Source organism: Humulus lupulus, chromosome 5 (assembly GCF_963169125.1).
Source record: "Humulus lupulus chromosome 5, drHumLupu1.1, whole genome shotgun sequence".
In the NCBI taxonomy this organism is placed as follows: domain Eukaryota; kingdom Viridiplantae; phylum Streptophyta; class Magnoliopsida; order Rosales; family Cannabaceae; genus Humulus; species Humulus lupulus.
This window is the reverse complement of record NC_084797.1, coordinates 239,041,975-239,064,560: the sequence shown is the minus strand read 5'-3', so window position 1 is coordinate 239,064,560 and position 22,586 is coordinate 239,041,975. Positions and strand designations below refer to the sequence as shown.

The 22,586-nt window shown below is 33.1% G+C and overlaps 4 protein-coding genes across 5 annotated transcripts; all 4 read right to left on the bottom strand.

Annotated features, from left to right (window-relative positions):
* Positions 1-257: 257 nt before the first annotated feature.
* Positions 258-5,039, bottom strand: LOC133778512 (putative disease resistance protein RGA3). Of its 2 annotated transcripts, XM_062218469.1 has the most exons (3): positions 4,939-5,039; positions 1,736-4,706; positions 258-581 (listed from the first exon to the last, which is right to left on the bottom strand). In XM_062218469.1, the coding sequence occupies exon 2, from the start codon at positions 4,506-4,508 to the stop codon at positions 1,770-1,772; it is 2,739 nt and encodes a 912-aa protein (XP_062074453.1). In that variant the 5' UTR covers positions 4,509-4,706; positions 4,939-5,039; the 3' UTR covers positions 258-581; positions 1,736-1,769. The 2 variants fall into 2 exon arrangements, with proteins under 2 accessions (XP_062074453.1, XP_062074452.1); XM_062218468.1 differs by having other exon boundaries at positions 1,736-5,007.
* An 8,935-nt stretch (positions 5,040-13,974) lies between these two features.
* LOC133780144 (uncharacterized) lies at positions 13,975-14,610 on the bottom strand. Its single transcript, XM_062220017.1, has one exon. It carries the CDS (start codon positions 14,608-14,610, stop codon positions 13,975-13,977), a length of 636 nt encoding a protein of 211 aa, XP_062076001.1.
* A 1,593-nt stretch (positions 14,611-16,203) lies between these two features.
* Positions 16,204-16,979, bottom strand: LOC133834090 (late embryogenesis abundant protein At1g64065-like). Its single transcript, XM_062263594.1, has one exon. The coding sequence runs from the start codon at positions 16,977-16,979 to the stop codon at positions 16,506-16,508; it is 474 nt and encodes a 157-aa protein (XP_062119578.1). The 3' UTR covers positions 16,204-16,505.
* Positions 16,980-19,702: 2,723 nt separating this feature from the next.
* LOC133834089 (late embryogenesis abundant protein At1g64065-like) lies at positions 19,703-20,558 on the bottom strand. Its single transcript, XM_062263593.1, has one exon. The coding sequence runs from the start codon at positions 20,474-20,476 to the stop codon at positions 19,922-19,924; it is 555 nt and encodes a 184-aa protein (XP_062119577.1). The 5' UTR covers positions 20,477-20,558; the 3' UTR covers positions 19,703-19,921.
* Between the last annotated feature and the right edge of the window lie 2,028 nt (positions 20,559-22,586).

The window sequence follows — 22,586 nt, the reverse complement described above, 5'->3', positions numbered from 1 at the left end:
AACAACAACTTCAACCAAAAGAGGGAAAAAAACCATACTAAAGGAGGAGCTAAAGGAGGAGCATAGGGACTTTGAAGATGTAATCATGATCGAGGAAGCCATCAAGGTGTTTTCAAATCCATTAATACGAAAGAAAAAAAAAAAAAGATTGAGCGTAATTTTTTTTAATAACATCCGACTTACCAAAGGAAAAAAATCATCATTAATTATATAACAATTTTCTATAAAAGAAAAACACTGAGGAAATACTAATCATATGCTAAAAAATCCCAGAAAGTGTTCATATCTTGAAAAGGAAAAAAGAAAATAAAGTACAATGTTTTACAGAAAGAAATAAAAAAGACACCAACCAAATGATACAACCGCACAAGCAGCCCCACAAGAAAAGGCACACATGCCCAAATACCAAGGCACGCAGGCCCAAATAAGGAGACAAATAGATTTGAACAGCAAAATGAAGATTAAGCAATCCACAAAATCATATTAGTTAACAAAACAATAGATTCGTCTCTCTCTATTACCAAACTTGAAATAAAGTACTCCAGCGAGGTGTGCCACCGATGAGCGACTACCTTGACAATCTGGGTACACAGATAGTAAACAGAGACGATACATATTAACATTGTTAATCCAGCTAGTTATTAGATTACAAAATAAAACGTCAAAAATAGATCAATCAATTAGTCAATATATATCATTTTAGTTCTCTAAGATTATACAAAATACCAAATATTTCTCTCAGTTTTCATAAATACCACATGCTAGATATTCCAAAACAAATAAGCGACTACCTTGAAAATCTAAGTACACGTGTAGTAAATAGAGACGATACTTATTAGCATTGTTAATCCAGCTAGTTATTATATTACAAAATAAAACGTCAAAAATAGATCAATCAATTAGTCAATATATATCATTTTAGTCCTCTGAACTTATACAAAATACCAAATATTTCTCTCAGTTTTCATAAATACCAAATGCTAGATATTCCAAAACAAATAAGCGACTACCTTGAAAATCTAAGTACACGTGTAGTAAACAGAGACGATACTTATTAGCATTGTTAATCCAGCTAGTTATTAGATTACAAAATAAAACGTCAAAAATAGATCAATCAGTTAGTCAATATATACCATTTTAGTCCCCTGAGCTTATACAAAATACCAAATATACCTCTTAGTTTTCATAAATATCAAAATGGTACCCTATGTTTTCTTGTTCATTCCAAAATATTAACCTTTCTAGTAAAATTTATTTTTTCAAAGACCCGTTTACCCTCATCTATATATTCTATCTATAATTGAAATTAGTTTTAATTCTGTTAATAAATTAATAATAATACTTGAACTTTGATTTTAAGAACATATAAACTTAAAGAAATAATAAAAAAATGAGAATGAAATAAATGCTTAAAATAAATAAAACCAAGTATTATTATTTAACATTTGATTTTAACTTAAATAAATTTATTTAAGTTTTATTATTATTTCCATTTTATCTAAGTTTATTTAATTTATTAAATATGTATGGGGAATACAATTTGTATCTTATTTCAGATTATCAAATAATCAGCACTGTAACCTACGCAAGAGACAAACATGATCTTGATTACATAAGCATATCTACATAATTCGAACCAAGAAATAAAAATATAGATATATAACAAAACCAGGATAGGGTGTTCTATATATGCAATATTCACACTATAATACCAATAATATAAGTAAATTAATACCTGAAAATTCATGGATTGAAACCAACGGTAGTGTTCAAATTTCATCGTAGACGTAACGACCGTCCATTTGCACATGTACGTCGTGGACGAGGATGTTTTGGGCGTGAGAAATCTTGGGCCATTCATTCTCGTCCCTTGTTCTGCAGATGCCGTCGAGACCATATGAAGCATGCATGTATATAAACTGCAACGGCACCTTTCGAAGGAAGCGAGGTAGTACTCGAAGCTTTTGGCAATACAGAAAATGTAAGGATTGGAGACATGGCATGATGGATACACTGCAAGATACTTCTGTCTCCCATTCTTCCCAGATGTCTGCGCTTGTAATTTTGAGATGTTTTAGCTTGGGGTACAGAGTACAGTTGACTGATGATGAGACTTGTTCATCCATTATTCCCAGTAATTCAGGGCCGACTCTTGTGACACTCAAACCCCAGAAATGGAGTGACTCTAGAGATGGTAGTTTCCCTACAGCTGCAGGTAATGTCCTTAAGCCATGGCAACCATAGAATTCAATCTCACGCAAAAGCAATAAGGACATTATCCATCTTGGAGAGAATACATGGCTTATAGAATCTCTTATTTTTAAAACTTTCAACTTTGGATGAGGTTCGAAGAATTCCATTGCATCATCGAGCAAATGACCTTCTATCCTTGGGTATATGATGAGTTCATTGATGTGTTCCCATGCGGTTAGATCAACCTTGTTATCCGCAGCCGCATCTTCTTTATCTACAAGCCTGTTCAAATGCAGAGTGAGTTGGTTAATTTTGAGCTTACTGCAATTCATCTTCCTAGTCAACTCTCTTAGAGTTAAGCATTTTGTTTTGTCTTCGGGAACTTGAAACCAATCTAGAGTTCTCAATGAAGTTAGCCCAGAAAACCCTTTTGGCAGTCCCTTGAAACTGTAACTGCAGCCCCAAAGATACAGAGACCTCAAGTTGACTAGCTTTCCAATTCCTTCCGGTAGCTCTAGTAGTGATGGACAACCGGACTCCAATCTCAAAGTTTGCAAGTTGCATAAGTTACAAATTGTGTTAGGCAATTTCTCCAAAGGATTGTTTGTGGCCTCAAGATATCTCAAATGTATTAAATCTCCAATATTCTCTGGCAATCTCTTGAGCCCACATTTTGACAAATTTAAACTCCGAAGATATCTTAAACTTAAGAACGTGGAGCTATCAATAGAAACACTGATATCTCCCTGCCTTAAAATAAGAAAGGTGTGCAAAAACTTTTTATTGTCACTACTCAATTTCATATTAGGAAACTGAGCTTCAGATTCCATTGTTATGGTCAAATGTCGGATCCTTTGATCACCGAGTCTTAACCTCCTCCTCTGATCATCCAAATTAATATTTAAAGCTTCTAGGATCTCACATTCTCTTTTTGTCAAATATTGAACGAAGTCATGTAATATGTCATGCATCTTACAAACTACATTACCATCATCATATACGTTATTTTCCTCTTGAAAATCTTGAAAGAAAGATCGCATTGTTAAATTCTGAAAAACACTCACCCCTTCTTCTTCTGAATTTAGATGACCTTCTGACATCCACATTTCAATTAGTTGTCTCTTGTCGATCAAATGATCTTTTGGATAAATGGAACAATGTAATAAACAACGTTTTTCCAAAGAAGATAAATCAAGATAACTTAATAGCAATGGACCAAAAAGATATTGCTCAACTTCACGAACATTCAACTCCCACAAGTGACTCTGTAAAACATCCTCCCATTCTTGTCTAGTTCTCTTAAAATGCATGAGAGCACCCAAAGTCTTTGCTGCTAGAGGCAACCCTTTGCACTTGCTCACAATGTGGAAACCTAAATCTCTTAATTCTTCGATTTCTTCATTTTCTCTATCCTTGAATGCACGCCGTTCAAATATTAATTGACATTCGTTCTGGCTCAACTCTTTTAACTTGATGATATGAGAAGTGCTGGCTCCCATCACACGTGCTACACTCTCCTTTCGTGTGGTAACCAACACTCTACTTCCTACTCGTTCTAATTTCTTCAAAGCTATCTCTAATGGTTCCCACTTGCTATGCTCTTCGTTCCACACATCATCTAGCACAAGAAGAAATCGCCCTTTACCTAGACGACTCGAGATCCAATCAAAGGCTGCTTGTAATGTTTGAAATTTAGGGGGCACATTACATTCTGTTTGACTCGACTCATCTCCCTCTCGGATTGGAAGCTCATAATCTTTAAGAAGGTTCTCAATAATTGCTGATGCAATGCTGAGTAGGTCAAAAGGCTCAGAGACACTTACCCAAATTCTTTTAGGAAAGTGATTTTGAACGACTTCATTATTAAATGCCAGTTGTGCAAGAGTAGTCTTGCCAAGCCCTCCCATCCCCACAACAGAGATGACCTCTAACGGTCCACCCTGGCCATGAGGGCCATCGGGCATTAACATTTCTAACAAGGCCTTCTTATCCAAATCTCGACCATGAATTTCTATTTCATCAACAAATGAAGTAGTTTCTAATCTGCCCACAAATTTTAAGTCACGAGTGACTCCTGTGCTCACTATCAGGCCTAAGGGACCTATTTGAGTAGCAGCACTAGTTGCTTTGATTTCGATTTCTTCAATTTGGTGAACAATCTCACGGTGTGAAATGAGCTGATTAGCTTTACGAAAACAAAAGCAAGAAGAATGCACGAAGCAACTAACCGTCGTAGAGTTCCGCTCTCGAACTTCGCCTGTCTCGATTTGGGATCTGAGAATGAGAGTGTTCCATCTATCGAGAACGTCAGCCATCTCTTGAGAGTCATCTTCAAGTGTCTCCAGCCAAACTTTCACACTCTCACTGCCGCTACTCCATCTTTTGTTCTCGGCGTCATGGAGTACAGCTCGAATTGACCTCAGATTTCTCGTTGAATTTTCCACTCTTCTTTGAACACTTTTTAGCACATTCACTTCATTTATTATCGCTTCAAGAGGAAGAGAACCCAGAAGCTGTACGATCACAGAAATCACAGTTTCGGCCATTGTTATTGAAAGGGAGGAGAGTTAGTTCTCTATGCAATATTGAAGAGAAGCAGTAAAGAATATCCAAAGATCACAGTTTCGGCCGATATATGTTTGAATCAAAACGATCAAGTGCATCATCTAATAGTTTCACTAATATTATATTATATTATATTAGACGACCGTTGTGCCTAATACGAAGTTAATTTAGGGCGATTACCGAGAGATAACCAGGTCATGTGCATGTGCGTTAGTCCATGGTTAGTTCCTTTTCTTTCTTCCTTCGACCACTTTGCGTACCCACTGCAACTTTTGCATATGAACATATATATTAATCACTGCATGAATATTATTTACATATTTTTACGCATTAAACCGTGGACCACTTTGCTTCGAGCTTTTCAAAACAAAACAAAAAACCGAGGATCACCATGTGATGATAATATTATAATATTACCGAGTGTTTTACTGGCTGTGTACTACCAAGGGAGAGCCAAGCTGTAAAGACTGGAGCATCTTTTTTAATGCATAAAAAAACGAACTTTTGCGCTTTAATATTTCGATACCAATAATTTATTAGGCATATGTATCATTATATTCCGGATAATATGGCACGAATGACGGGTAAACTATTGATTTTGTGGGTTTTTAATTTTTGTAAATCATTTTTTTGTTCTAATAACATATAATTGTTCTTTATGTCCCAATCTTGTGCTACCAATTAAATATTAAATATTGACACATCAATTAACGGAGGTCAGGCTAAAAGCAATCTTCACTTTTCTGTTAATACTTAGCTCCTTTCATCTTCTTCTTTCATTTCTATTTATTTTCTACTAAAAAAACAGAGTGTGGTCTCGGAACATAAGAAAATAATATCAACCAAGTACTGGTTTGAAAATAAATATTTTAATTTCTTTCGATTTTTTATTTTTTATTTTTATGAAGAAACGTAGGTCATTGATATGGGAGTAGTACAACTTCTTAATACATGATTAAAACTACAACCCCTGAAGATGTTTAGCCGTTTGAATAGTTGTAGAACAACTATCTATGGTGATAGTTAAATATTATTTTCTTGACTGTTTAGCCATTGTCTAGTTATTTTCCTTCTATAATTTATCCATTTGTTTTTTATACCATTTTTGCACTTCTTTTCCTTTTGCAATTAATTTTTTGTCAGTTTTATATATAATAAGAAAAGGAAAGAGGATAGATAAATTTCGTATTGACATGAAAATAAAGTTTTGGGCAGTCACACTATTTTTCCATTACAAAAATAAAAATAAACAAAGGAAGAAGAAGATGAAAAGGCATTTGGTTAATATCTAGAACAGAGAAATAAAGAAAAGTTTTCTCTTTAATATTCATTCCTAGAAGAGCAGTTTTTGTTATTTTAAAAGAAAATAATGGAGGAAGAAGAAGTTGAAAGAATATTTTATGCTGCAATATATTCATTGCAAGACTATACTTTATTTTTTTTTACTAAAAAAATAAATAAATAAAAATGAAAGGATAAATGCTTGGCATTAACGAAAAAGTAAACGTTTTTAGTCTTAGACCTCCGTTAGTAGTTGTTATCCCCAAAATTTCATTTCAATGACGTGACAAGTGACAATGCATGGTCATCAAGTGGCACATTAATGGTCAACAAATGTGTTGACCAAGGGAAGTGCAAATGTTAGAAAATGACCTACGAAGTTGTGATATCACTCGTCGAAAGGATGTTTACTTGATCAGGAAGTGATTTATTTGGTCAGGTAAGATTTTACCTGGTCAGAAAGTGAATTACCCGACCAGGCAAGAATTTAACTGGTCAGGGAGTGTTTTACCAGACCAGTTACATCCGAGAGGTATTTTGCCCGACCAGTCACATCAAAAGGGAGACATAGCTGACCAGCTACCTCATGAAGGTGATTTAGCCGACCAGAAAAGGAGTTTAGCCGACCGGATATGTTAGAATCTCAGGAGTTAACTGCCCAGTAACTTTTCTACGGAAGCTCAGTAACAACTTCAACCAGAGTCACCCGTAACCACCGCAAGAATCTCTCGGATATCTCGAAGTAATAACCATATCGTTGTATTTTAAATTTGATTATTAGCTAGAATTGGTTAAAACAACCAAAGACTCCATGAAAACGGGGGACCTTTCTTGTACGATCCATGAGCCTATAAATAGAGAGCTCATGGCATCATTTAAGGGAGTTTTTGGATTCTTTTAGCTTTTTTGGGAGATTTTGACATTAGAGACTTTTACTCTCTAATTGTGAGACTTTGGGATTCTGACTTGGGGCATTTTCTGAGAGAACATAGAGAGAGAAAACTCAGCTTTGTATTCTCGAGAGAGAAATTCTATATTTACAGCTTGCACTTAAGAAACTCAGTTGGCTCAAGTTCATCTGATCTTGAGTATAGGCTAACATATATCACAACTCCAAGTGGATTAGGCTACTACCAAAAAATTGGGGCTGAACCACTATAAAAATTTTTATGTCGTTATTTTCTATTCAAGGCTTACTGTCGTTTTGACGTCTACTCGTCGTTGGCCAAAATCGTGGTCAACATTTTTTGTGCTTTCATTGAGAGCGTGAATAGAAGGAACACACTATCATTCCTACCAAAATGGCGCCCAGGAAGCCTGGTATGACTGTAAAAGAAACTGTTAGACCAGAAGGTCCTTCTGCACCTCAGAATCCTGACACTGAGCCAATGGTCACTCTTGAGGAGATAACACCAAAGGTCGAACAACTCCAGGAATCCATGGGGGTTTTCCAAGAGGAGATGATGCAATTCAATGCCAAGCAGGAGTCTTTTGCTGAAGAAATAGCCAGACAGAAGACTAAGTTTGAGCAACAAAAACAAGATATGGATGCTAGAAGCGAAGAGATCAGACGACGACAAGAGGAGGCCGACCGAAGACATCGCGAAGCAGTCCTCGCTCTAGAAATGGCTACCCAATTGGCCCAAGCTAACGCTCAAGCCACAGCGCGAACAGCTACCCAAGGAGCACGAAACAACAATGCTGGTCGAAAGTCCCCAACTGGGAGGACGAACTCTCGGGGACCAGACCAGAGTCGAAGTAATCAGACTGGTCGGACAAATGATGGAGCCCGCTCTAGAACTGCGTCAACATAAAGAGAGAATTCTAGAACCCCTTCCAGAAGCCACCGGTCGAAAACTTCCCGGTCAGAGAGTCACCGGTCAGGTAGTAAGAACACTCCGCCCGGAAACAACCAAACCAAAGCTCCTAGAGATAAGAAAACTCCCAACTACAAAGACGGGTATGGTTGTGATGAGGGTGATAGTCATCAGACCGACTGGTCAAAAGAAAAAGAGGGCACTCACCAGCAAGGAGGAAAAGACCGCCCTGGTCGTTACGAAAAACCACCACTACATCTTGGCCAACAACGTAGTGGCAAAGAGCAAGTCCCGTGTTAGTAAGCCCTCTAAAAAATCCAAAAGTACAGTGTTCGACCGACTGGGAAGACATGCTACTCGGAAGGATCTAAGAGACGTCATCAGCAATAAAAGGAAGACCACCTAGGTCGAAGGGCACGATCCTATTCGCCTGGTAGATCAAGTAGAGATACTTGACGATGGTACACCAGATGGAAATGCCCGACCAGGAATTCAGAATACTGGAACCCCGGTAGTTGCACCAGTCATTCAAGCCCAACTTGACGCAGTAACAGCTGCAGTGCAAGGCTTATCTAAGCGACCTTCTAGACTGGACGAAGTAGACCACGGGAGTGGCAGTCCCTTTTGTGCTCGGATTAGAGCAGCACAACCGCCGACCAAATATAAAGCGTCGATGCTACCGATGTATACAAGAAAAGAACACCCAGTCAGACACGTCAGAAAAGTTTTGTGGAGAATTCATTACTTAAGCTCCTAGAAACTCTAATACAATTGACTCGTGGACTAAGGCTCTTTAACGCCCCAACCACGTAAAATTTATTGTGTGATAATCTTTATTCATTACTTTCTAAGATCTCTTATCTTTCATAATTCTAGTTTCTGAAAAACTCGATAAACAAAATCATACACTTAAATGGGAAAGTAGTTCTGTTGGAAAAGCTTATACAGGATCTTTATTTATTTTCATGTATATCTAATATTAAACAAATTAATACGAGATAGCCTAAAACATGTTTCTAAAATCGAATTCAAAGAGAAACAAATAATATAATACTTACAGTATACGCAGCGGAATTAAGAGTCCTTCCTTCAGTTTCTCTAACTCTTGTATCCTTTCTGTCGTAGAGTATTATCAAGAAACTGAACCGATCTTCTATTGTCTTCACGATCTTCCAATGTATCCTTAGAACCACCTAGACTAGTGTGGGCAATTCTCAACACATGAGATAGATATAGAGAGAAGAAAAGAAAACAACAAAGAGGCTTAGAAAAGGACTTGTGTTTAGAGAGAATATAAAACTATCAGAAAATTTGACTTATCAAAAACCCCTGTTTTGACTTCTCTATAAGCACTCCTTTTATAGACTCAATCAGGCCATTTAATTTAATTAAAAAATCAATAAAATAACAGCCATTTTGAAGCCCTAGGTCGAAATTATCATGGGCTATAGGCCCGTGAAATTTCTCATTTGATTATATGCCCATTGGACTTAAAATCAAGGCCTGTGTTATTTTCTATTGATTTAATTAATTAAATAATTATTTAAATCATTTATCAAATTAATTATATATAATTTGAACCTTGATTTAAATTTATTTATTAATTTAGATACCAATTTATCTTAATTAATAAATCTGCCATAATTTCTCTTTTCTTCTCAAAATTACACAACTCTGTGAAACTATCCAAAATTGACCTGGTCAACTTTGATAATTCTAATTGATGATCAAATCAATTAATTGAGACTATCTAGATGATTTTATCCAAGGTACAATGGGGACCATGGGCCTATGAAATCAAGCTCCAATAAGTTTTCATAAATCTAACAAATAAATTTACTAACTTATTAATTCCTCGTGACTCCACTATAGACTTGGAATTGCACTCTTGAATTCATAGAACGCTCTATAACAAATATAGATACGCTATTAATTATCCATTGTTACAACCATAATTGTCACTCAATCCTCTATAGACGGTCTACAATGAGATAGGACTAAAATATCGTTTTACCCATCATTGTATTTTATCCTTAAAACACTTAGTTCCTTGTAAATGATATTTCAGTAAAGTAATTTAATTACTGAAATGAGATCTCTATCATTTAACACCTTGAACCAAACTAAAAGGAAACCATCGTTTCACTTCTTCATCAGAAGCTATAGATGTTCATATCTATGATTAACACTCCCACTCAATTATACTACCGAGTTCCCAAGATGTAAGTATGGGCTAGTCCGTAGGGTAAGCTGGTAACGAACAAGTCAAAGAACTCAAATAATACAATAAGTTAGAATACTAACACTCAGAATTGAGATTGAATTGACCTATAGTCAACTATATGATATGACTAGAATAGATAATAACGGTATGTTTACTTATCTTATCAACTGTCAATATCGTTCCTGTCCGATGTAACAAATACATCCGATCTTATCTACTTTGCTAATGTTCTGGAAAGAACATAACACTGTAATGTGTAAGTAGATCATATCGTAGATTGGCAAGTCAGTGTAAATCCGGTGCACTGACTAATCTTGGGACTAACTTATTTTTGAACATATAATCATATTTATATTCCGCTGTGATTACGTCACTATAAATAAGATTAGCTATATGCTCGGGATTTAATAGAAGTTTATATTAAACAAATAATCATGAAAATAAAACATGTGAGCAAAGTGATTGACCAAGTCAAAAAATGATTTCTATTCTTTTATTGATAATAAAATGAGATTACAAAGAATTTGGGTTTTAATTAGGGCATAAAACCCCAACACATGCTTCTTACCATACACCACATTCTACTTCAAGACCATCACATGCTTCGAATCTTGCTATGGCCGAAGGAGCTGCTCTTCTGTTGGCAGCCTCAATTGCTCAAACTGCCCATCACACCAGTGTGAATTACCAAACTCATTGTCTATTGGCCATAAAAGCTCTGGCTAAAAGAGACTTCCAGGAAGTTGTGAGTCTCCAATCATTGAGACAGAGCTTCTTGAAGATAAATGAATGCTTAGGGCATTGGGAAATCATCAAGATCCATAGAGAAGTGAACTACCTAGCTCACTTTAATCTGGAAGGTGAAATCAATTTGGACATCTGTGGTGATTCTCTCTTGAATAACTACAAAGTTTGGACCCCTCCCTAATGAGGCCCTTGCTGTAAGGGTCGTGCTCTGGCCTATTGTCTTCTTTGTTAGTCTGTAAGTTTCACTTTAGCTAGAAATGATGTTTCTTTTGCTGTACTGTATGTTTGTTTAGTTGTTTTGTATATGGTTTTGACTTCTCGAGCCCTGCTTTTGTTTTCTTTTCTTGTTAGAATGTGGAAAGTGGTCTTGAAGTAGAATTAGGTGTATGGTAAGAAGCATGTGTTGGGGTTTTATGCCCTAATTAAAATCCAAATTCTTTGTAATCTCATTTTATTATCAATAAAAGAATAGAAATCATTTTTTGACTTGGTCAATCACTTTGCTCACATGCTTTATTTTCATGATTATTTGTTTAATATAAACTTCTATTAAATTCCGAGTATATAGCTAATCTTATTTATAGTGACGTAATCACAGTGGAATATAAATATGATTATATGTTCAAAATAAGTTAGTCCTAAGATTAGTCAGTATACAGGATTTACACTGACTTGCCAATCTACGATATGATCTACTTACACATTACAGTGTTACGTTCTTTCCAGAACATTAGCAAAGTAGATAATAACGGATGTATTTGTTACATCGGACTAGACCAATATTGACAGTTGATAAGATAAGTAAACATACCGTTATTATCTATTCTAGTCATATCATATAGTTGATCATAGGTCAATTCAATCTCAATTCTGATTGGTTAGTATTCTAACTGATTGTATTATTTGAGTTCTTTGACTTGTTCGTTACCAGCTTACCCTACGGACTAGCCCATACTTACATCTTGGGAACTCGGTAGTATAATTGAGTGGGAGTGTTAATCATAGATATGAACATCTATAGCTTCCGATGAAGAAGTGAAACGATGGTTTCCTTTTAGTTTGGTTCAAAGTGTTAAATGATAGAGATCTCATTTCAGTAATTAAATTAGTTTACTGAAATATCATTTACAAGGAACTAAGTGTTTTAAGGATAAAATACAATGAGGGCTAAAACGGTATTTTAGTCCTATTTCATTGTAGACCGTCTATAGAGGATTGAGTGACAATTATGGTTGTAACAATGGATAATTAATAGCGTATCTATATTTGTTATAGAGCGTTCTATGAATTCAAGAGTGCAATTCCAAGTCTATAGTGCAGTCACAAGGAATTAATAAGTTAGTAAATTTATTTGTTAGATTTATGATAACTTATTGGAGCTTGATTTCATAGGCCCATGGTCCCCATTGTACCTTAGATAAAATCATCTAGATAGTCTCAATTAATTAATTTAATCATCAATTAGAATTATCAAAATTGACCAGGTCAATTTTAGATAGTTTCACAGAGTTGTGTAATTTTGAGAAGAAAAGAGAAATTATGGCAGATTTATTAATTAAGATAAATTGGTATCTAAATTAATAAATAAGTTTAAATCAATGTTCAAATTATAAATCAAGTTTAAATCATGACTTTCATTTTTCATTTAAATGTCAATTTTATTGCATTAAAATTCATGCAAATGAAACAACTTTCTTTTTAAGTTATTATTATTATTATGAGCTTCAGTTTGGTTCTTAACTTTAGGTTGAAGTTACAACAATCTTCTCTATCAGCCTATTTCTTTTTTGCGTGTCAAGCTTTGCTTGATTGATAAAATAAAAATATTGAAGTTGGATGTGAGATCAAGCTTAGCTTGACCGAATTTTGTCTATATGGTTATTGATTCCCGAAATCATTTTACATGTGGACAAAAATGGAATGAAGCCTAATCAAGTATTCTTTCATGCAACTTTAAATGCTCTTCTTGAGTCACAGCATGGTGCCATGCGAAGAACATGGAGGAGGCTTGGAATGTTATTCATAAGATGGTAGTTTCTGGAATGCAAAATTATTATACGATTTTGGAAATGCAGAACAACAATGTGCAGCCCGATGAGAGAACGTGTGGCATCATCATATGCTCACCTCATTAACATTTTCTTTTCACATAGCTAGGTTTGTAATGTTAATTTACAGACGTTTTATCAAGTTGCAGCAATGTTGAGCCTACATACCAATTTCAGGAGAACTTGGTCTATGATGGCATCAATGGAGACCATTTCACTTGTTTGATGAGATTCATACTATGAGAGCATGAGAAGAGCATGAGTAGCTAACTTGCTAGTGGACATAAAGTGTAACATATTTTCAACATGATCAAATACTATCGAGGAGGGGCTGGCTTCAAGATTTTTATTTTATTTTTGATTTAGCTATTATATATATATATATATTACTATGAATATGAATATAATTACTCTGTTATATAGTGGAATATTTATCTACTTTTTAATCAAATTTATACATACTAATAGTATTCATTGTAAATGATTTGATTATGTAGATTTTTTTTTTACTTTTAAAAGCAAAAAACATGTGTTATCAAACAAGTTTTTTGTTTTTTTAAAAAAAAAATAAAACAGTTACTGAACATAATTTTTTTTTTGAAAAAAAAATAACAAAAATAAAAAAGGTATTTCTATTTTTTATGTTTAGAAAAACAAAAAAGAAAATTTTTACAAAACGCATCCAATATGACTAGATAAAATGAATTGTTTTTTAGGAGTCATTTATAAATAGATACATCGGCCAAGATTAGAAAAATGACATTTGTTTACATATAACACAAAAGTTCCCAAATTTTAAAAAATTCTTATTTTTTATATAAAATTTTAAAAAGTAATATATTTTGTACAGGAGCTCCCGGACTCGGGACCACTTTGTAAATAAATATCTATATTGTAAATAGTAGTACTTAAAAAAGAAATAATTAAATGATACACGATTAATTATGTATATGTATAACATGAAAATAAATTCAATAACTAATTTGTATTATTCCTCAAGATTAAAGTAAAAAGAATAGTAACAAATTATGAAGGATGTACCAAACAAATGCATATACGAATAGTAATTAAAACAGATCAAGCATCGAAGCAGGCTAGCTTAATTGCATTCTAAAGATCGGAGCTTCTTCTCATTGACATCAATAATAACTGTGCAATTCATGTTGGCCGACTTCTTCTTCTTCATGATCCACATCAGTTCAACTTTTCCGTTCATCGTCGCGGTGGTTCTGAGAGTCAACGTTCCCGTAGTGGTCAACTCTCTACCGAGATCTGCAGTGTTTGTCAACTGGGACGAACTCAAATTCACACTCACATCAATCTTCTTAGTAGACTTGAACCCGGCCTTGCTTTTGGGAATGGTAAACTGTCCTACGGTGGTTCCGCCGTAGGTGGCGACGGCGGTGGTGTTGTCGAACTTGTAGGGCCCAAAGTTGGGGTTCTTGACCCTTACTTGGGTGGTGAAGTTTATGTCGAAAGAAGGTGATGGTGATCCAGAAGTGTTGAGACTCTGAAACTCGATATTACTGTTGCTTAGCCTAAGCTTAGGAGACTTAGCGCGCATAATAACAGCTCCAAAAACAGTGATAACGATTATCTGAAACACTGCAAAGATAGCAATATATATTGCCAATTTGATCCTCTTCTTGCGTTTCAGCTCTTTGGATTGTGAAGTGGCCGATTCTTCGTCACTTCTTGTGTACCCGTCTGCCTGTTGGTTTATCTTCTCGGCCATATTATTCTCTCTTTTCTAATTTTCTTTGTTGAAAAGTTTACAATAATCTCAAGCTTTTTCTTGATGTTTTTTCTTAATTTCTTTCTCTAAGATGAGATATAAGCTTGGTTTGTGGAAATTGAAGAAGAGAAATGCAAGTATATATATATTTGATTTTAACTTACGATGAGTTGAAAGGAAGAGAAAGGGAAATTACACAACACGTACGCGTATATGTGTTATTTTTTTCACTTTTATTTGGACTTCTAGATGGTCAGTTCTTGACATTACTCTATTTAATTATTTTATTTTGATTTGATTGGTATAAAATAAATAGACAGATATTTATATGCATATATAGAACCATCGACTTCACACGTTAATTAATTAGATTGGATCGAGCCTATATTTTATTACAAATGAAAAAATGTATTACTTATATTATTTAACATTTAAGTCATGATCATGACCTTGTGGAAGTATTGACAATCTAGAAGGGAGAAAGAGTGGCGTAGAAAAATGGTCATTATTTTGTGTATAAAAACGGAGCATAAAGTCCAATTTAGAAAGCTACAAATAAATTAGAGGCCATGTTTTTGTATTATACTCTCAAATTTCAATATATACATGACTAAATTTCTATTTTTGTTTGCTACATATATATTAGACTAAGAGAATTGGTAAGAGGCATAATTGGTACCCAACACTAAGGACGGAGCGTATGACAATTGCTGTAATTCAATATCGGATATCACACATTTGAATTTAATAAATGATAAAAGATATTGCTAACCAACCATAAGGTGCCACCTTATGTGGTGTTGGACACCTTAAAATATCAAATATAACACTAATTCACTATAAATAAATAGTTAATTTATGCTCGTATTGATTTGACACCTCACAATTAATTATGTAAATTGCCACCTCATGTATCATGAATTTCATCTATTTATTTATTTATTAAACAAATGTGCCTGATTAAAAAAAGTGTATAATTCAAAAACCAAAATAAGAATACGTTTGGTTCTCTCCAAGTATTCTAAAGTACCCTCTTAATTAGCATATCACAGCTCAATTTCTTTTATTGTATGACCAATCTTCTGCACATCGATCGGGGAAATAATTTAATAAAAATGTCAAATTAAAACAACAAAGAGGTATTATTTTTTGTGGCAACAATTAGGTAGTTTTTTAATTGGTGGTACTAAAATATTACAAATTAATGATGTATAAATGGAGTAGTTTCACATTTTTTACTGCTACTTATAATGTTTATAAATAAATATTCAAAATTTGCGTGCTATTGATTAATAATGTTGCATAGGTAAATAATTAATAATGAGCTCAGAAATTCGTTTTTATCTTTCTTATTAAGTAATTCGCATCTTGTTTTGAACTAAAAAAAATTACAATCACACAGACTAACATTTAGTAGTAAAATTACTTTTATTTTTTCATTACACTTAAAAGAAAAATTAAACTAATGATGAATATCTCCAACAAAAAAATTAATATAATTATATAAAAAAGTCAACTAATTTTATTATTTTTCGTCTAAAAGTAAAACAATTGCAACGATTAATAGTATTCCTAATTTTTTTACATAAATTAGGAGGTTACAGTAATTTTTTGACAATAAGGAGGTTAACGTAATTTAATATTGCCTTATATGAAAACGGTAAGCGTGGTCAATTAATAATATTCCGTAATTTTTTTAAGAAAAAAACTAAGAAATTAGAGATCCAATATTTAATAAATTTGATAAAGTCTAATACAGATTAAAAATAAACATGATGATAAATCCCTCTTAAAACGTGTAAGTATAACAAACAAATAAATAAATAAAATGTGAAAAAAAAAAAAAAAGAATTACAATGATGACAAAAAACGACGAACATTAACCAAAAACGACATCATTGACAGCGAAGATCACGAACAGACTTAGTGCCCAAGTTAACAGTCATGGTGCAGTTCATGTGAGCAGTCTTCTTCTTCTTAATCACCTTCATCAACGTAACCTTACCTCTCAACTCAGCAACACTCGTCAGGGTCAGGTTCCCGGACCGAATATCGCCGCTCAGCTTCGCCATACTCTGCGGCACTGATCGCTCATTCGAGCTCATCACTTCAATGGTGACGTTCATTCTCTTAGTACTCCTTGCTCTTGCGCGCCCCTTAACGATTTCTCCGTCTCCAACCCTAACACCGCCGTAGGTGACGTTGGCGGTGGCGTTATCGAATCGGAAGTGGCCGAAGTTCTTGTTCCGAACAGCGATTTCGGCGACGAGAGTCATGTCAAAGTGGGGATTGGTCGTGTTGTCGTTGAAGTAGTTGAGGCTGTGGACGTGTACGGATCTCAGCCTCAGGCTTGGAGTTCTCACTCGCATAACTGTTAGTGAGAATATGAGAATGACTGCCACTTGAAAAACTATAAAGGTCAAGAAGTATACGTAGCATTTTGCGTTTTGAGATCTCTTAAATCTCTCCGATTCCAACATGGCTTGATGATTTTGATCGTATACGTACGTAGTATATATATATATTCTTGTTTCAATAGATATGAGACCTTTTAATCTATTGATCACTTTCTTATAATTTGATAAAGAGAGATGTTATTAATGATGATAAGTAATGTTTTTGGTGATATTTCTTTAGGAGTTGTTTCTGTACGTATGTATAAATAGTATTTGTATATAGAGATTAATAATGGGGGAACATTTTGGGGTGTAAAAGTTGTAAAGTTAAAATAAAATAATGTGTACGTGTGGAAAAATATATTTTTGGGGTCGCTGTGATATTTGTCAATGTAGGCGTTTTGGACGATATTGGCGTGGGGTTATAAAATAATAATGTAGACTCAATTAAAGAGATGATTCGAATGGTGAAATTAAGACCCTTGAAAATTATGGGTGTGTTTTGATCACTTTCTAATTTGTTTGAAAATTTATTCTCAAAGACTAGCTACGTGGAACGAGAAAGTTGTAACTTTGTGTTTTCTTCGGTTATTGAACTTTGGATTGATTAAGTCAAAATCTCCAATAAGTAACTAGTTAACAGTAGGGTGAAAATATATTATTCGCCAAAAAAAAACTTTATATATATATTTAGTACTGATTAAACAATTTGTGACTAAATTACCATTAATTTTTATTAGAAAATACTGTTTAGTGGTAATTTAATATTAGTTTTAGTCCTTATATTTATTGTTTAACTAACAAAATCACTACTGATAACTTCTTTTGTAGTGATTATTTACATTTCTTTTATATAGATATTTTGGTCATATATATATAAAAGTCATAATTAGCTAGGGGTACGATGACATTCATACCGCAGAAAAAGTATAAAGAAATAATTAGCTTGTGCATATTTTGTTTTTGCGTTATTGTAATAATGCTACTCATAAACTAATTAAGTTTGCATTTACGATTCATAATAATAAGTTTATTTGGCACAATAATGTTATTCTGCCTTGTATATTTACTGATGTACTTACTGATTTTTATCAATGAACAATGATCTTTGTATAAAAAAAAAACTTTAATCTTCAGGGGAGGAATCTGCTTAGTACTTTGGGATATATAAAATATGAATGGTGTGGATCTTTATCATATTGATTAATTAATTAATTAATTTATGTTTTTCACGTTTTATTAAAGAAATTCGGGATGATATTTTTGAGTTTATGTTTAAATAGGTTCATATTCAGGGTCCCAATAAATTAACAAACATATATACATTTTGACTTATTGACTTTTTCCACGTCGATTTCACATTTCAACCCCTCCCACCCCGAAATTCGAATATGTAGTATACATATACACACAAAAGACGTACGTGGCATAGTATTACAAAATTAGTTTATTATATTTGCCAAAGTTGTATTAACTAATTTGTGTTATACATAAAGACAAATTAATTTATTATAGTCCATATGTGCACATGAAGCACTGATCACATTTTGATACTTTATTATTTTATTTATTAAAAAAACTAACAAGATTAATTAAAGACACGCTTATATATACCATATGGATGGCGCATCACATGTCTAATATTAATATAATAGTAGTTTCAATTTATATAAATTTATAGCATATATTTTTTTACATGAATTTATAGCATATATATTTTTCCCCAATAAATTTACATAATACACTTAATTTTGCTAGAAAATATATTTTTTAGTGATAAAGTTTTTTTCAATTTAATAATTTTAATGAATTTTTTACATTTTCACAATTTTGTTTATTTTTCGTTTTTCGTGTTATTTTTCAGCTGTTTTTATGTTATTTGTAGTTGATTAGGATTATGTATAATTGTTTTTATATGTTTTTTAATTATTTAAGTTTATGTATAATTGTTCTTGTGTTGATATCTAGTTATTGTTTTTTAATGTGTTAGTATGCAGTGGGTTGATCCTGCATTTTTGTAAATAAAAAACTTTGAAAATTATATTTTTGAAAACTATAAAAGTAGTATTTTTAAAAAAATCAGGACTGTAAAAAGTAAAAATAAAACATCAAAAAAAAATATATTTTTGAAAAAACTCATTTTTTTTCTTTTACAATAATTTATAGCATATTAGTTATAATTTAAAACTTCTTAACTATTATTTTAATCTTTGTTTTCAAATTCCAGTATACTGTTATTAATTTGTTAAACATGATATTTGGACCACACTAAATTTAAACATGTGATTTGAATCAGTAATGCCAATATTCTACACATAAACCTTGGTGGCTCGCTAATAAATGATACAAAACATTTAAAATTTTAAAACAATGAATAAAAACTAACCTAACCATTACATACATAATTAATTATATATTAATTAGTGTAAGCACTAATTAAGTATTTGTACATATAAATATCCTTAAATAAATAATTTCATTCATCCAAATATTGTTTTAACTTATTAATAAGTTAATCTTTTGAAAGCTCGTGTTGTTCGGGTTGCTCTCATATTTGGGTTTTTTTTCAAATTTTTTTGTCTTTCTTCAACCTTAAAATTGATTCAATCACTTCTAAAAAAATATACCAATTACTGATGTAGAACATGTAAAAGATCATTAAATATCTTTTTTTTATGTATGTATATATATAAAGAGAGAGGAGAAAGAAAATCACCACCAATTCAAATTTTCTCAACTCAATAATATTTATAATCACAAAAGAATGTATCCAAACTTCAATACAAAGATTATACAAAAACTCAAAAATAGAAACATATTCAACCCAAAACAAAACACTATGGGAAAAATTCATGGAAAATTAAATAAATCTAAACAATAAAATAACTAATTAATAAATAAGCTTAATTAATTGGTCATTTGCACTTTAAATCCTGGACAGCCCGGGTCTTCAAGTTGACCAACATGATACAACTCATCTCACCAGATTTCTTCTTCTTGATCACCTTCATCAGATGCACCTTACCACTAAGCTTAGCTTGGCTAGTCAAAGTCAAAACGCCGCTGTTGATGTCGTTTCCGAGGTTAGCCGTGTTGGTCAACCGGGATGAGCTGATGGGAATGGTGATATCGAACCGGCGAGTGGACCGGGCCCTGGCTCTGGCTCTGGGAATGAACGCCTCACCGACCGGCATGCCTTGGTAGAGTACCGTCACCGTGCTGTTTTCGTACTTGAAGTGACCGAAGTTGGTGTTCTTAACGGCGAATTGAGCTTTTAAGTCCATTCCGAAAGATGGGCCGTTAGAGTTGCCGGAGCTGAAGTTCTCCGCCGTTATGGTGCCGAAACGGGCTTTCGGGCTCTTCACTTTCATCACCGTTAGGGCAAACACGGCGATCACTATGCCTTGAAATATAATGAATGCTGCCACGTAGGCTAAGCATTTTTTGCTTGATCTTCCTTCACCTTTCATGCTTTTTTTTAATTAATAATTAATTTTCTTTTATGATGAAGATGAAAAGAAAATTGGAGATTTTGCCTTTTCTTTTTTTTTGGTGAATTAATTGGATCGAGAGAAAGGTGAATGATTTGGAAGAAGGGTTAAGGGTTGTATTTATATGTGTTTTGTTGAATAAGATAATAGTATATGTTTGTTTGAAATTTTCTTATATGATGTTGTATATTTGGTTATAATATGTCATTCTTTTTATTTTTTATTTTTTATCTTGATTGTGGATTTATATTAATCAAATATATTATATGATAAGAGAAGCTTCTTATTGTTAATAATGAATTAAAATAGGATTATGGCAGGTGAAGCCTTTCAACTTTGAATTTCATGGGTTCTACTAGCTAGCTAGTTAGTCTTTCTTATAAGATCATTAAGAGGATTCAGTCAATTGGATCTCTATGTAGTTATTAAGAAGCCCTCAAATGAAAAATATTGTTTTTTTTTTTTTAAAAAAATCAACTTATTAATTTGGTCCAAATTAGTCATCCCAATTAATTAGACATTTTATTCTTAAAACGGAGATAATTGGCTTACACGGAAATACGTCATCTTCTAGATGGAAAAAGATGGTTTCCAATTTTATACAAATATTTACATAGAAGATAATTAACGACTTTAAACTGCCTATTATACAAACAAAAATCTTCTGCATTCAGAAAACCAAAGAGTACTATGCCGAGTATGCAATATTGCCAAAGATCTGTCCCGACATATTAAGCTCCTGCCCAGTTATGGCTTTTGATGCGGGTCAGGGTCGGGTCAGACCCGATCCAATAAATTTTTTTCTTTCTTTTTTCTTTAATAAAAGAAAAAGAAGCTATTTTTTTAAATGTTACCGGATAAAAAAAATCTGTCATGCTAGATAGAAATTAATTGCCTAAAAACTTTGTATAAATGGTCTTGCATACTAAAATAAAAATAAGATTTAATATACTTTAAACCAAAATATCAATTTTCTCATTTATCTTTTTTACTTATACTTTGTCTTATTATATATATATATATTTAGATTGTGGATCACTAATGATAGTAATTGGTTTTTTTTTTAATCTTTAATTTTAAAAATATATATATCAGGTCAGGTTGGGTCATGATCTGACCCGCTTCAATCGCTAACGGGTCGGGTCGAATTTGATCTGCCAGATTTTTGGCCATCCCTACATATAATGAGGTGATGAGTTAATGATGTTCAATGGAAAATAACGTCTCAAAACTCATCAAGACCCTTATGTATAGCAAGAGCAAAGCAGCCATTGTAGACTTTATATATAATATAGTGCTAATTTTGTGCATTACGTATATAGTACGGATACGGGTCCCATTTAGTTCAAGGATTTGCATTCATTGGCCTAGTATAAAAGTATTTAATTATTTATTTATATATATATACATATTTTGTTTCTAATTAACCTCTGAATAGTTAGTTTACTTAATTATATGTAAAATGGGTACTTTTGCATGGTACAACTTGTTCTTCACGCAGGAGGAGAGACGACTTGTTTATCTATTCTAATTTCTAATAGGAATGTAAATGGAGCGAGTTAGCTCTACTCCGCAAGAGACCACTTGATCCGATAAGACTTTGTCTTGATCTAACCCAACTTGATAAGTATTTTAAAGCGGGGTGGGTCATACCCAACCAAATTTACTTACTTTTTTTTTCTTCATTTTTTAAGTTTTTAGCATATATCTTTATAAATTGTATACATAATTGATTTTTTATAAATTTTATTTTAAAACTTCATTTTGAATTTTTTACAAATTATGAGATTTATCATATTAAAATAATACTAGGCATAAATCAAATTTACATGTAAATATATACGAGGCATGAACTTTACATGTATCATTACTTAGTGATTGTAAAAAAAAAAAAAAGTAAACAAGGCAGGTCAGTACCTGACCCGCTTTAATCAATAGCGCCTGGTCAATGCCCCGGAGTGATGCCACCCCACCGGGTCAGAATTCTGACCCACCCCAACCCACTACCCCATTTTACCATCCTTAATTTCTAAACAACGATGGACTCTATGATTTGGTCTATGTATTTTCCAAAAGCGCCTTCCTCTGC